This window comes from Megalops cyprinoides, chromosome 7 (genome assembly GCF_013368585.1).
Source record: "Megalops cyprinoides isolate fMegCyp1 chromosome 7, fMegCyp1.pri, whole genome shotgun sequence".
NCBI lineage: Eukaryota > Metazoa > Chordata > Actinopteri > Elopiformes > Megalopidae > Megalops > Megalops cyprinoides.
This window is the reverse complement of record NC_050589.1, coordinates 13639272-13653613: the sequence shown is the minus strand read 5'-3', so window position 1 is coordinate 13653613 and position 14342 is coordinate 13639272. Positions and strand designations below refer to the sequence as shown.

At 43.4% G+C, this 14342-nt stretch overlaps 1 protein-coding gene across 1 annotated transcript; it reads left to right on the top strand.

Moving 5' to 3' along the window:
* The first annotated feature begins 3901 nt into the window (after positions 1-3901).
* On the top strand, positions 3902-14225 carry gnat2 (guanine nucleotide binding protein (G protein), alpha transducing activity polypeptide 2). The gene is made up of 8 exons (XM_036533224.1): positions 3902-4007; positions 9431-9473; positions 10180-10321; positions 11772-11929; positions 12362-12490; positions 12657-12786; positions 13591-13744; positions 14035-14225. Exons 1-8 carry the CDS (start codon positions 3902-3904, stop codon positions 14223-14225), a joined length of 1053 nt encoding a protein of 350 aa, XP_036389117.1.
* Positions 14226-14342: the final 117 nt, after the last annotated feature.

The following is a 14342-nucleotide window of genomic DNA, read 5'->3' as shown; positions in this document are numbered from 1 at the left end:
CATGGCAAAAGTCTGGGCCAGATACCCAAAGGCAAAAAGCAAGAGGAGACACCAGCCAAAAAACAGCCAAACATGAAAGAGACCCCACAGGAACAAAAGTAACACACTGTGTAGCTCCACGCACTGCGTAACTGCATGCACTGCGTAACTCGCCACAGGCTGCTTAACTTTACACACTGTACAATTCCAAAAACTGCATAGCTCCACACAAGAAGCAGCTCACCACCTCTCAGACATCGCATGTTCCTCTCCGACACCTTTAGGAACATGTGAGAGAGCTCCATCTTGTGTTGATAATCATGCGCTTCCGCAGGTACACATCTGAGACTAAAAAGAAATGAGCCCTCTTTCCAGCACAGTGCCCCTATGCCAGTTCCTTAGTGCCTCCACCTCAGTGCCTCAGTGCTAGTCCCTTCGTATATGTATCCCCTGCAACGAGGGGCTGCTGTTCAGCATGCCCCTCATGAAATTTACTCATACATCTCAGCCTGGATCACAAACTGGCAACATTGTGGCAGCTAGCTAGTATCAGTTTTTCTTGTTACTTCAGTGACTCCAGCCACTGCTGTTTTTGTTGTAATATCACATAACAATGATATATTTTTTAAAAGCTACTGAAATGAAGAGCCAACTCTAGCACGGCAATGCTGTGTTTTCAAGTTTCAGCAGGTTTCGTTTACCCAGGTATGTCCTTCTCACCTACACAAATAGTGACACAAACTGGTCTATCTGGTCTGTTAGCTGGGCACGGTACCATCTCTAGTGATGAGGTAAAGCTCAGGTCAAGTCCAACCTACCCTGCAAGCTGCCAGCTAATTGTTTCCAGCCCACACATGTGCAATAATTAGGCTCTTTTCATGTAATGGGTGCAATACAAGGTAAGATAAATTTGTCTGTGCATTAGCATAGAATTTTCAATGTTGACTAGAGTCTATTTTAGTAAATTCTTACAAATCAAAAAGAGCCAATACTCCATAAATCATATTTCTATTGCAAATCCTCAGCAGCTCTATGTGGCATGACCTCTGACCTGGATCCAGGGAGAGTATCTGTCTGACTAGGGTCAGCAGATCAAAGTACAGAATTTTTAGTGCATTGGATTTGACACATGAAAATCTACACTTTTGTTAAGGTAGGATCCCACTCCATTCGTTCCAATTACACTTTCCACTAGGCCATGCACAAAATAGCCTCTGTTTTTCATGTCTGGATGAGAGTCAGTGTAAAGATTACATTATTTTTCAAGCATTGACCAGTGATAGTATGATTTGTGTTAGGTGCCCAAGTTCCTTTAAAAGGCCTTGAAATCCTTCTGGTCATCTGCATACTGCAGAATGTCTGAGCTTTGGGGTTCATGTGGAGTTTCACACTCCAGCCCAGGTGTCTGTCCTCACTGCAGCGGGAAGCAGCCACCTGCTAACCCAAGGCCTGGGAGTAATCTCTTCAGCAGATCACCTGCACTGGTCCACAACACAGAGGGAGAGACGGGGAAGACAGGAGAAACCGTAATGAGATTGGCATCCATGCAAAGCAAGATGCCCGAATAGCTGCATGTATTCCCTCAGGAACTAATTAAGGATCTGATTCCCCTGCAGCCTGCCACTGACAATCAGACCATCTGCCAGCTTTTTTAAATATCATGTCTGTGAAGAACTCTGGACAAAGACTGGTTGCTCTTATGTAATACCCCTGCCACTTATTAGAATATATTATGATTTGATCAATATTCACTTATTCTGTTTATTTAGGAACTCCATAGAAAACTTGTAAATCAGTCATCTGCGCCACATACTGTATATGTACTAGTTTGAACATATATAGTAAACTGTTTTTGTAAAGACTTTTACTGTAGGAGTACCTGATCTTCGTAACTCATGTATTGATTTTGTAGTTGTTTGTGTCAGTTGCTTGTGAATGTTTGACCTTTCATGCATGCTTCATTTTCAGTATGTTGCTATGGGTTTGCGTCAGACTTTATCCTGGTTTCTCAACTACTTTCAGGGAATAATTGAGGCGATTAGATCAATACATTAAAATACAGCATGCAGCAACAGTGATGCATTGTTAGAAACAATAGTGCCAATTTTGAGACACAAACAACAGAACTATTTCAGTTTGTGAAACAGTAAAAGCAGACTGAAAAATATTGTGCCCTCAAAACTGGACACACCTTCAAGCATAGGTTTTCAAGATTTGCTTGACTGATCCAGTGATTCTGGTGAAACTGGGGCTCACAGCAGGGACTGGGCTGCTGAAAGTGCAGAAACCAGTATGTGCCAATCATGCTAATTAAAAATCATTCTATTAAAACTCAGCAGGAGAAAATGAAGGAGGCATTCGGGTGCACGTTAGGATATCTTTAAATGAAGAGGAGACGAGCTAAATCGGGAAGCAGCACCTGGAGTTAGTCTGGGAAACCCTGTCCAGCAGGACAGAGAGAGCAGTATAATCCAGCAGGGCAGTACAGCACATGGAGGAGATTACGCCCCGACATTACGCTTTGAGACAGGATAAGTGCTCCGGTAAACATTCTGCAGGTCCATGTATCTCGCTACAGAGTTGAAAAGCATCACATTCATTTTTAATATGGACTGAAATGATGGTCCCTGACATAAATGAACTGTACGTGACATATAAATGAGCCTGAGGAATGCTTGTATGTTAACACACCTCCTGCAGTGAAAATAGAAAAGACAAGCATAGGGCTTCCTATTTGGGTAATCTGGGCTAATCTGAGTGTGATTAGCAGATAACAGAGCTGTTTCATGATGTCAGAGGTCTTTCTGTTGTAACTGTCATTCCATTATTTCTTGACGTTGGCCTCCGTTAAACCTGGGGCCAATTTTGGGAGACTGATATGATTAAGTGAGGGGAGCCACATGTTGTAAACAACGGCTTCAGTTTTTCACTCATTACGTTACATTGCTGTCATTTAGCAGACGCTCTTATCCAGAGAAACTTACACAGGTTACAATTTTTACATGTTATCCATTTATACAGCTGGATATTTACCGATACAATTCTGGAGTAGGTGCCTTGCCCAAGGGCACAGCAGCAGTGGATTTTATTGAGAGCTCACCACTTTCTTCTGGCTAAAATGAGAGCTGCTTCCTGCAGGACCTCTGTAATTCAGTGCAGCACAAGTCAGGACACGTTCATTCACCAAATGCCACCCTGAGTAGAAAGGTCCCTAATCCCTTCATCCACTTTACCTTTGACCTTTTAAACAAGTCTAAGTGGATGCAGCCCATTGTTTACATGCTCTGATGTAGAGGCACAGAAGCAGACACAGGTAGTAAAAATCAGCAACCTTTGTTCCTCTGTCTTTCTTAACTTCCCATAATGCTCTGCGCTTGGCATGTGTGGAAGTTATGAGAGTAGCATGAATACAGTCTGTGTTTATATTGGTAGCCCGAGCCCACAGTCACAATGAATTTGAGGAAACCCTGAAATATTAATGAGGGAAAGCAGAAAAGCGTTCTTTTATCCCCACCAACCAAAAATGTCCATCCTTTACGCAAAGCTGTCTTTTTTATGAGTCTTCACTTTTGTCCTTAGAGCTGCACTAATTGGATTAGCCAGTTCACATGGGAAGATCAAAAAACCCTCTCCAATCCCAACATAAGACATAAGGTTTATCAGAGGGGAATTAGGTTGGAGGGAAGAGCTTGGCTGAGAGAGGACGGGTCCCAGCAGAGACTTAGCAGCGTCCCTCAGCCTGACCAGCCACTAGGTCCTCCCTCCCTCAGGTCTCTCTGGAGCTCTGAGCACCCCCTCCAGCCTCAACTTGTCAGGGCATTTCTGACATACCCCGATTTTCTCTTTGCTTAGCAGAGGGAAAGCCGGCAAAATTTCTTACCTTGAGGACCTTGATTTGGAAGGGGAAGAGGACGAGCTCGAAATGGGCAGTGGAGCAAGTGCTGAAGACAAGAAGTCCAAGGAGCTGGAGAAGCAGCTGCAGGAGGATGCAGACAAGGATGCCAAAACTGTGAAGCTCCTGCTGCTCGGTAAGGACCCATAGACAGGTCTGTGCAGCAGAGAGTAGCAGGAGGCTAAGATACGTGACCATCACTGGAGAGAAACATCTGCACTCAGGGCTGTTGGGAATACATTTACTCTGGGTCTTCTGAAGGGGTAAAATTTTAAAATTCCAAAAATGTATATTCCAACATTATTTAAACAGGATAAAGGCTCAGTTATACTCATGCATCATAAGGTGGTGCTATGCCACATCATCAGACAGTGACAGTATTTTCCAGAGTGCTAATTTAGCCATCTGCTTGGACATTCAGACATAGCTTGCTGCAAACACTAGTTTTTCTATAATGGTGTAGTGATAAAGTGTGAGAATAATGGATAGCATGATGTATGAAAATGCAGTTCATTCTGTAAATCTTGGAGAGGTGAGAGCCCACATGGCTTTCCCATACTCAGCTTTATTTGAAAATCTATTTTCAAAATGTCTGATATCCATGATACCAGTGGAAACAAGGGAGAATCCCTTCATCAGCATTCAGTCAAAAGTAGTCGATTGCTGTTGCCTACCAAAATGCTACAAGTCAACATATTTATTTATGGTTGAAGACACACCTACACATGGAAGTATGTTTGGAACTCTATAAAACACAAGGATGTATTGTCTGCTGATTGATTAATGGCTTTAAATTATTTAAAATGTGAGCATTTATGTGTGTTGACACTCTCACCCTGGGCTGGGATTACAGGCCCCCTGACAAAAGTCAGGGAAATGGGGTGATGGTGTTTGATTCTGAAACTTTCCTGTGAAGTAAGGATGTGTGCAGATCTATGCTGAGTTGGCCTTAGCTGTGTTCTCAGGTACAGAGAGGAGTAGCTGATGTAGTGGAGTGATGGTGACTAGCAGCATGAGCAAGTTTGACGTGTAGGAAGAGCTCATGTTTTATATGTTCCTGGTAAATTTACACTACCCCTGGGAAACATACCTTAACGTAACCAATGCAACTGACATGTGTCACTTAAACAGTGTGCTGCTGGTTATATGTAATTACTTTCAAACAGCTAAAAAGCCCAGTATTAAAAACCATCTGGTCATAGGGACCACAACACAAGAGATTACAGAGCCTGCCACCTGGCCTGCCTTATGCTATTCCATAATCATAATGAGTGATTGTAATACATAAAAGTGTTTGTGTCTACTGGCCCACTATCAATGCATACACCTTTGTGTTTAACAATGTGGACTTGGTGAAAAAGATGAGAGAAAGGCATTGTTGGAAGTAGCCTGTCAGCACTAACTAATACAGACCCAAGGGGCTAAAGCTTTGCTCTGAACAGCGCTGCCAGCAGCGATCAGGCCGGTCCTCACTGTAGCACTGCTGTTTGAACTGCTTTTACAAAATAGCCTTAGAAATGGGTCCTATTGATGTGTTAGCTGAGGAAGTCACCAGATAAGGATGTGTACAAAGCAAACAGCCCTAAATAAGCACAACACCATGGAATAAATGCAGATCATCACACATGCATTGATAAAAATGAATCATAAATCACTGGAAAGTTAAAAAAAAAAAAAAAATCAGTTAAAAACAGGATGCAGGTGGGTTGATCTTCCACTGTGTGCAGATTCAGTACCAGGGTTTACCACCTGAGGTTTTGGGCTGGGCATCTGTCAGACACACAGGAGGTATATGAGCTTTAGCACAGGGATGAGTCAGGGGCATCTGGAGCCCTGATAAAGACCACCAGATGGAAGATGGCAGCTTTTTCAGCCAGCTTGGTTTGTTTGTTAATGTAGGGATTTTTTGTTTAAAATACACCAGTATTACTGAAGGAATCTTGTTGGGTCTCCATAATATGGGACAATCTTGGTGAGCGGGAAGAGAATATCATAACTGATGTGACCAGAATGTTCTCAAATCCATAAAAGCTTCAACTTGTGCTCTGCATGATATCATTAATTATGTGATTAAATCACATTTCTGCATCAGTTTTGACTAAAGGTTCTAAAACTGATAGAGATCTATAGGAACACTATCAGGACACACAGAACAGCAGTTTGGGTCATGCATTTTAAATGAGGCTTTGCTTGTTTCATAATGTTGATGCTAAAAAAGGAGTCTTGTTTTTCTGCTGGTGTCTTAGGTTGATATCTGCTTAAGGGATCATGACCTCACGGGTTGAATAAACTATGGGGCTCCGACAGGCCGGTGCAGATCCGATTACACTGGATGCATTAGTTCAGATCCACACCCAAAAGGCCTTGTTTGACTCCTGTCTGAAGAAACTGTCAGCTTACAGAATCACCAGTAATTCCTCGTGCCGTTTGCCGTCAAATGGATGAATGATGAATGGCGTGTTTGCAAGAGTGTTGCCTGTCACACCTTGTCATAGTGTTTTCATGGTCCTGAAGAGACTCTCCAGTCTACGGAGTGAAGCTTCGGAGTGAGGCATGAGGTGTAGAAAGTCTTGCACCCCAGCATCTCACTGAGAGCCAGGGCTCAGGAGCTTTTCCCATGTGCTCATAGTAACCCCATTATCTGCTGTTTCCTGTCAGTTTAACTTGTTGTAATCGTCTTTATTTAGGTTTATGTCCTGGATTACTGTGAGCCCAAACCTGCGCGTGTGTTGCCGTGCCACACGCCCCTGCATCACAGGTCAGGCCCGGGTCAGCATGCTAATGCTGCCCCGCGCAACAGACGGCAGTGCAACTCCCACAATCCTCGGCTATTACAGCAGGCTACGGTGCAACTCCCTCCATCAGTCTCTATTATAGCAACACAGAGGCAGGGGCCTGCACTACACTAAGAAACTCTAACACCCCAAAGAAATGGCCCCCTTGCTTCCATAAGCAATAATTATTAGTAATTTGAAATTAGACCTTTCCTGTGTAAATATTTTAGAAATTGTTAACACACATTGCATCTGTAAACTCATGAATGAAGACAGAAATGGGCGAACATGGCGAGGAAAGTACTTTCAGTCCAGTTGTTACGGGAACAGCAACCGGACAGAGGCATTGTGGGTAGAAAGCACACCCACCTGCCACAGCTTTTACAGTTTTTTCCCGTCTCATCCCCCAACCCCAGCCAGAACATTGTTCTGCACAGACTGAATAAAAAATGTTCACAGCAGAGTGATTCAACATTCCAAGGTTCCCTGTGAGGGAACAGGAGATAAGCACACGCTACACTCAAATCTGAAATACCCAAAATTCATTACTAAAACAGCTTTTTGAAAGATTATGTTTATACGGAAAGATGAGCCATAGTGCTCATCTTCTTCCTGCTCCACATGGTCTCTCCACTGTTGTGCTGAAATATTGAGCTGCTCGAATGATCTAATGGTATATGTGTGCTTTATGATCACATCTGAGACTACCAGAAAACATTTCACTCCATTGCTGTGACATTAAAACAACATGAAACATGACTGCTGCAATATTACAGGAATGTCAAGAGAACTTTAGGTAAATCCTTTGAGTCAGTCCCAATTCTTCTGTCAATACCCTTCCCCCCCCTCTGCTCAGTTCTAATTCAGAGGTGTGGTTCTAATTAAGAGGTGTAGCTATAAACAAGAAGTGTAGTTCACTATACAGCAACTGACCATATCTGCACTGCCAGAACAGAATTGCCCATTGCTTATTTAAAATGACAGTCAATACCCGAGGAGGGCTTGCACTAACCTGTCAGTGGATCATTTCAATGATACTGTGCTAGTGAGCAATCAATCAAAATTCAGTGAATGTTACAGCAGTGAATTGTGCTGACCACAGAAGCAGCTAAGTGTAATGAATATTATGAACAAATATTGAACAAATATGAACAAATAATGAAAATTAATTGATACTTTTTAAAACATTTTCCCACTGCTTCATCTAAGACAGCTGGATGACACAAGGTTTCTCATTGGATGAGCTTGGGACAATATGGTTTAGTGTGTTGACTTTAAACTTTCACATACTATTATTAGCACTAGTAAAGATAGTGGCAGTAGTAGTAGCAACAGTAGTCAAGTGTTAGTTTAAAAATGTAAATCATTGTGTGAGCATACCAAAAAACAAAGCTCATTACATCTAGTAATGTTGAAAATGTATATGTATATTATGCAATATTACAAAATTATGATGGAAACATTTTCACTGGGAAAAAAACATTTCTAGACGAGGATGAAAAAATAGTATCTCTTTAGAAAAGCCAAATCTAAATGATGATTTTAGCTGGGGACTGTACTGATACACACCCAATGAAATGGTACCATAGTTCTGGAACTAAGCCCACACCACCAGAACACCTGCAGCAGTCCATCTGCATGAGAGACAGGTCTCGGGGGGAGTTGGATTGTGGGTAATGCAGTCCAAAGTTAATCAAAGCAGTCTGCCTTGTAAGGACAAGGTGGTGACATGTGGCTATGATTAACCAGTGGACAAAACAAGCTCTTCCAGTGGGAATAAAGGGGTTTGGAGCTGATCCCTGCCCTCTGTTGCCTGTGCTGCTGGGACGGGAGTGCTAATCGCTGATCTTTTGAGAGGCTTTACTCTAACCTCCTTATATAAGGCCTCCCAAACCCCACCAGGTTGGCGGACACTAATCACGTGCTAATCGTGTGTGCGTCCTGTTTGGGTGCGCCTCACCAGGCAACTTGTTGCTTCAGTCAACAGAAAATTTTAGCATCCAGCCTCTTATCTGTTCTCCTCTCAACCCAATATCTACTCAAGCCTAAAAATACGACTAATAATTCATTAGCACCTGACACTATTGGCATTGAAAACATAGAACACATATGCCTGAGATTTCCCCCCCCCCCCCCCCCCCCCCATCTCCCTCTGGTTGAATACTGTCTCTCAGAATGGATCTGGATCTCAGGTCTGGTATCAGACCTGCTTATTACCTGCGCTGTTCATGTTGTCCCACCACCTACTTGAGTCTTGCTTTCTACAAAGAAATAAAAACGTAGCGTGCTGCCAGTGTGGTGTATTGGTTGAGAAACTGATCCATGACCACGCTACCTGAGTGGTGTACTGGTTAAGAGACTGAACTGCGACCATGCTGCTAGTGTGGTGTACTGTAAGGGACTGAATCGTGACTGTGCTGCTACAGAGACTGAACTTGCAGTCAGAAGGGGCAGTCAGTTCCATGTGGGGCAGTGCTGCTGTGCTTTTGGGTCAGGTACTTCCGCTTAACTGAGTCTGTAAACATCCAGCACCATTAATGGGTACAACGTAAGCTGTACACATCACTGTGCACAAGGGCAGCTGCGCCTTGAATGCATGTATAAATAGTTACAGGACTGAAGAAACATTGGGTATGAGGATGGGTATTCACCACAGACAGTGGTACCTATAACTGGATGCTGCATTTCTGTACCCAGCAGTCATAAAAAGTGTGCATGTCTGACAATGCATTGTTGTTGTGTGATGAGGCCAGTGAGGACTAACCCTTTACCTGTGGTCCTGTAGGTGCTGGAGAGTCAGGAAAGAGCACCATTGTGAAGCAGATGAAGTAAGTAAAGTACAACAGATTCATGCTCAGTCACAACACAACTCACACAACATACACACACACACACTTTCAGAATGTTTGTGAGAGAGGTGTGTGTGAGAGAGAGAGAGAAAGAGAGAGACAGAGGTAAGGGAAAGTGGGACTTGTGTAGAGAAATGCAATAGTTTGTGTGGGTGGATGTGAATTGGGACGCTTCATGTATTGAACCTGATAAAATCTGCACTCCTCTCCTTTAACCAATACCAAACAAAGCAAACAATGCACCCCTACTAGGCCAGAGGAGTTATACCAGCCTGTGGCCACTAGGTGGCAGGTGGGATGTGGTATAATCCACTGCTGACCGTTACTCTCTCCAGTAGCATGATGGCATTGACACTGAGTCACATGAACAAGGGTCACTTTTTACAAAAGACTGGCCACTCTTTCAGCTCCTGTCAGTAACTCTCCATACAGACGAACACCAAGCCCTGCATTGGTAACTTTACACCTTCTTGCTTCTGGCTTTAAGTATCCCAGGTCTTTTTTTACCACTGACCTTGTGAAGACTACCATAGTAAATTGAAAACAAGCTGAAGTAATTTGTTTCAGCCTTAGAAGCAAATGGAACTGCTAAGACCATCATACGTCACCACACTTCCAGAAGCTGGCGGTGGCTGTCCTCAGACAATGAGCACACCTGTACTCTCTCTATCATTGTGTCCAACAGAATTCTGCACCAGGGTGGTTATACGAAAGAGGAACAAATGGAGTTCAAGGCAATTATCTACGGCAACATCCTGCAGTCAGCACTCGCTATCGTCAGAGGCATGGAAATGCTGGGCATCGACTTTGGGTCTCCATCTTCAGCGGTCAGTGATCACCTCACTCAGCACACTCTGAGCCCTGTACACACAGGCATAGGTGCACATATTTGCACGTGTGTGTGTTTCTGTGTGTTTGTACAAACGTGCATGTGTGTGTCTGTACAAATGCATGTGTGTGTATGTTCGAATATAAGTGTTTGCTGGAATGTATGTGTGTGTGTGTGCACATATTTGTGTATACACGTGTGCATGTGCAAACATGTACAGGCATGCGTATGTGCATGCAGGTATTTTTTCGAGTATCAAAAAAATACCTGCATGGTATTTGAGGGCGCAAAGTTAAGTTTTTGGTCCACCAGCCATAATTATTATTAGCAATTATTTATTGTGAATCAAATTACAGTTTAGCTGAATCCTGCAAACAACACATATGAATGGTAGCAACATTGTGTATTAGGCTATTACTGCTAACCAGCAAGATAACATTGCTGCTAAAGTTGGTAGCTAAACTACAGTATTGTTTGCTACTACAAATAGCTAGCTCGATAGTAAAACCATTTATCAAAAATGTCATATGACAGACATGGTAAAGGGGATAACTACCTCTCAGACCAAAACTAGGTGTAGTTTGTTGTTGAATGAAGTCGGATCTTTCCGCGGTAGAAGAATTTGCATTACGCTGCCATATGTAACTTGTGGTTGGACAACCAGAGATTACACAGAGATGACCATTATCTAGAAAATGATAGAAGGGTCCTGTGAGAGAGAGGGAGATAGCGTTTTCACTCAAATGTAGCAAACTAGCTAGGTTAGAGCCCCCAGAATGAATAAATTAAAAGCAGAAGTTCTCTTTCTTTTTCTCACACAGTGAACTATGTCTCCATCTGGCTGAACATTTTCAGTGTTCACTTTAAATCAATTCTATTTATGGGAGATTGCAAGATTTACCTGGCATTCTACCACTAAGCTACTTCATCCTTGGATTCCTAGAATACATCTACTTCTGCCAAGTGTGTGGCAACCATGCCCTGACCAGCCCTCCAGTGACCCTCTTACAGCTACACATAACTGCCTGGCTGGAAGAGGAAAGAGCTTTGTTTTAGCTTCGACACATTTAGGTGTACCTGGATATAAGACATATGATCCCCAATGCTAAAGACTGTCTCACTGAGTGCAGCAGGCTTTGCCAATTTATGATAACCTAACAGAACCCCTGTGCAGACCTCAGTCATGTGACCTGACCCATTCTCTTCTCATTCACATTCCCTTCCTACTATCCCTGCTAGTCATACCATAATTTTATTTACTTTTTTAACCACCCTTCCAAAATGATGTGCTATGAAATTATACAAACTAAAAATACTCAATAATGATAAGCCTTACCACTGCCCCATCATACTGACACTGACCTGAAGAGGGCGCTATATTGTGGCTGTGTTTCTATAGCACAGGAAATTGGTGGAAAAGGTGTGACTGATGGGCACATGCTTTTCAGGAGGATGGCCAGAAGCTGCAGAACCTCTCAGACTCGATCGAGGAGGGCACCATGCCCCCTGAGCTGGCTGAAGTCATCAAGCGGCTGTGGAAGGACTCCGGGGTGCAGGCTGCTTTCGAGAGGGCTGCAGAGTACCAGCTGAATGACTCCGCCTCCTAGTATGAACTCTACAGCACCCCCTCATGGACATAGTTTGGCACAACTTTTTAGATGTATCTCCCTCTGTAATATGTTCCATATTAGGTCATTGGTTTATTATTACCATTATGATTATTATAATTGAAACACAACTATGTTCTGTTTCTATGAATGAAGGCTTATAGCACACAGGGGAAAAATCCAGAGACAAATCTGAAAAAAACAAAACGTTTTTTTCTGTTCCACTAAGTAAAAGGCTGTGAGACTGATGTGTTTCAGCAATCTGCTTTCAACTCTGAATGTTGTTCTGTTGAGCTTAATGGCCGCTCCCCGCTGGTCTGGCCAAAGGCTACCATCATTCTCATCTAGACTGAATCCCACATCCCTATCTGAGGCAGACAGGGAAGAGGGTAGTGCAGGAGTGGTCATGACTGCACGTGCATCTCTTACAGCTACCTGAGTGAGCTGGACCGAATCACTACCCCAGACTACCTGCCCACAGAACAGGATGTACTGCGGTCCAGAGTGAAGACCACAGGTATCATTGAGGAGCAGTTCTCCTGCAAAGAGCTGCACTTCAGGTGAGAACCTCGCTGTCTCACATCTGATGAAAGCTATTTACCTGAATCACTGCAGCTCTATAGCACTGTAGCTGCACAAAAGCCGGTCACAAAATAAATGGGATGGAACATTTGTCATGGCTATGAAGGCCCACATTTGCATGTTTTGTCATTGTTTCATTGGTAGGATGTTTGACGTAGGAGGCCAGAGGTCTGAGCGGAAGAAGTGGATCCACTGTTTTGAGGGCGTGACTTGCATCATCTTCTGTGGCGCACTCAGTGCCTACGATATGGTGTTGGTGGAGGACGATGAAGTGGTGGGTGTTCTAGTTGTGATGTGATGTTTTACCCGTGAAAACAAGAAGCCATAATAAAAATAAGGCGCATAATGTGCAAACAACCTGCAGACTTGCTGTAGAGGTGTGCAGGAGTGTGGATGGAAATCACACATTGAGACCCTTTGCAAGCTGAAACGAAGAAACACTAAAATATCCCCACAGTGTGCAATAAATGCCTATTTGAACTGATAAAATATTTGCTGTCCAGTAAAGCTATCTGATTGCCTGACATACTCATTTGTGGTCCATTATGGCTTTGACATATAGAATGTAGTTTGTAGAGGTCCTGTTGCCTGAAGCTTCATTTTCCAAACCTACTCCCCATGTGCCACCACACCCCTTGGCTCTCTATGGGTACTGGAGCCAGTATGCAACTTGAGTCATAGCAACTTGTAGCCGTCCCAATGCAGAAAGGCTGAAGTGAAGCTGAGTTTTTTAAACCAATTATCTACTGGAAATTGGAGTTGGTGGCCCAGTAGAGGGCACTCATCCTTCTGTACCAAGTAAACCCAATGCTCCAGTGAAGTGATGTGGGCACTGTGTTGTAAGAGGTCCTTCTTTCAGATGAGATGTTAAACAGGTCCTGATACAGTGTAAGGATGTTGAACCAGTCTGTTGGTCTACTGGTCAAGTCCTCAAACTGGTTCTCTCTAGATCTGGCCACCTGTTCATCCACCGGTGACTGATTGGCTACACAATGCCTCACATTCTCTACCTTGAATCCTCAGGTTGTCTCTGTAAATGAGCTGAGGCCTGATAGTGTAACTTCTCTCTCTCACACAGAACCGCATGCATGAGAGCCTCCATCTGTTCAACAGCATCTGCAACCACAGGTTCTTTGCAACAACCTCTATTGTGCTCTTCCTCAACAAGAAGGACCTCTTCCAGGAAAAAATCAAGAAAGTCCACCTCAGCATCTGCTTCCCCGATTATGATGGTCAGTGGACCCAGTGTGGTGACAGCCAGGTCACCCGTGAGATTGCAAACAGTAGACCAAAACACAACCAGGCCTCCAGGCTCCTAAAGTTTGGCTTGTGGCAGGAAGTTACGTGAGACTACTACACCCCACTTATATGTGGTTATTAAGTAGCATGAGAGAAATGAAGTCATTAAAAATATCATACACTATCAATAAATGATGTTTACCATTCAGAGTGATGCTGTAATGTGTGGAGGAATGGAGGTGTGATTTTTTTTTTTAAACCCAGTTTCTGCTCTCTCTCCCAGGTCCCAACACATACGAAGATGCCAGTAACTATATTAAGATACAGTTTGAGGACCTGAACATGAAAAAAGGAGTGAAAGAAATCTACTCCCATATGACCTGTGCCACAGACACACAGAACGTCCAGATCGTGTTCAACGCCGTCACAGACATTATCATCAAAGAGAACCTAAAGGACTGTGGGCTGTTCTAATCAGTTTCAGCAACAAAGGTATTTTGGTATAGCTGAGAGTTCACCACAGCACCACTACCTGATGTAAATATGATAGTGAAAGTAGCACAATCCCAAAAAATATCAGAACACAGGTGG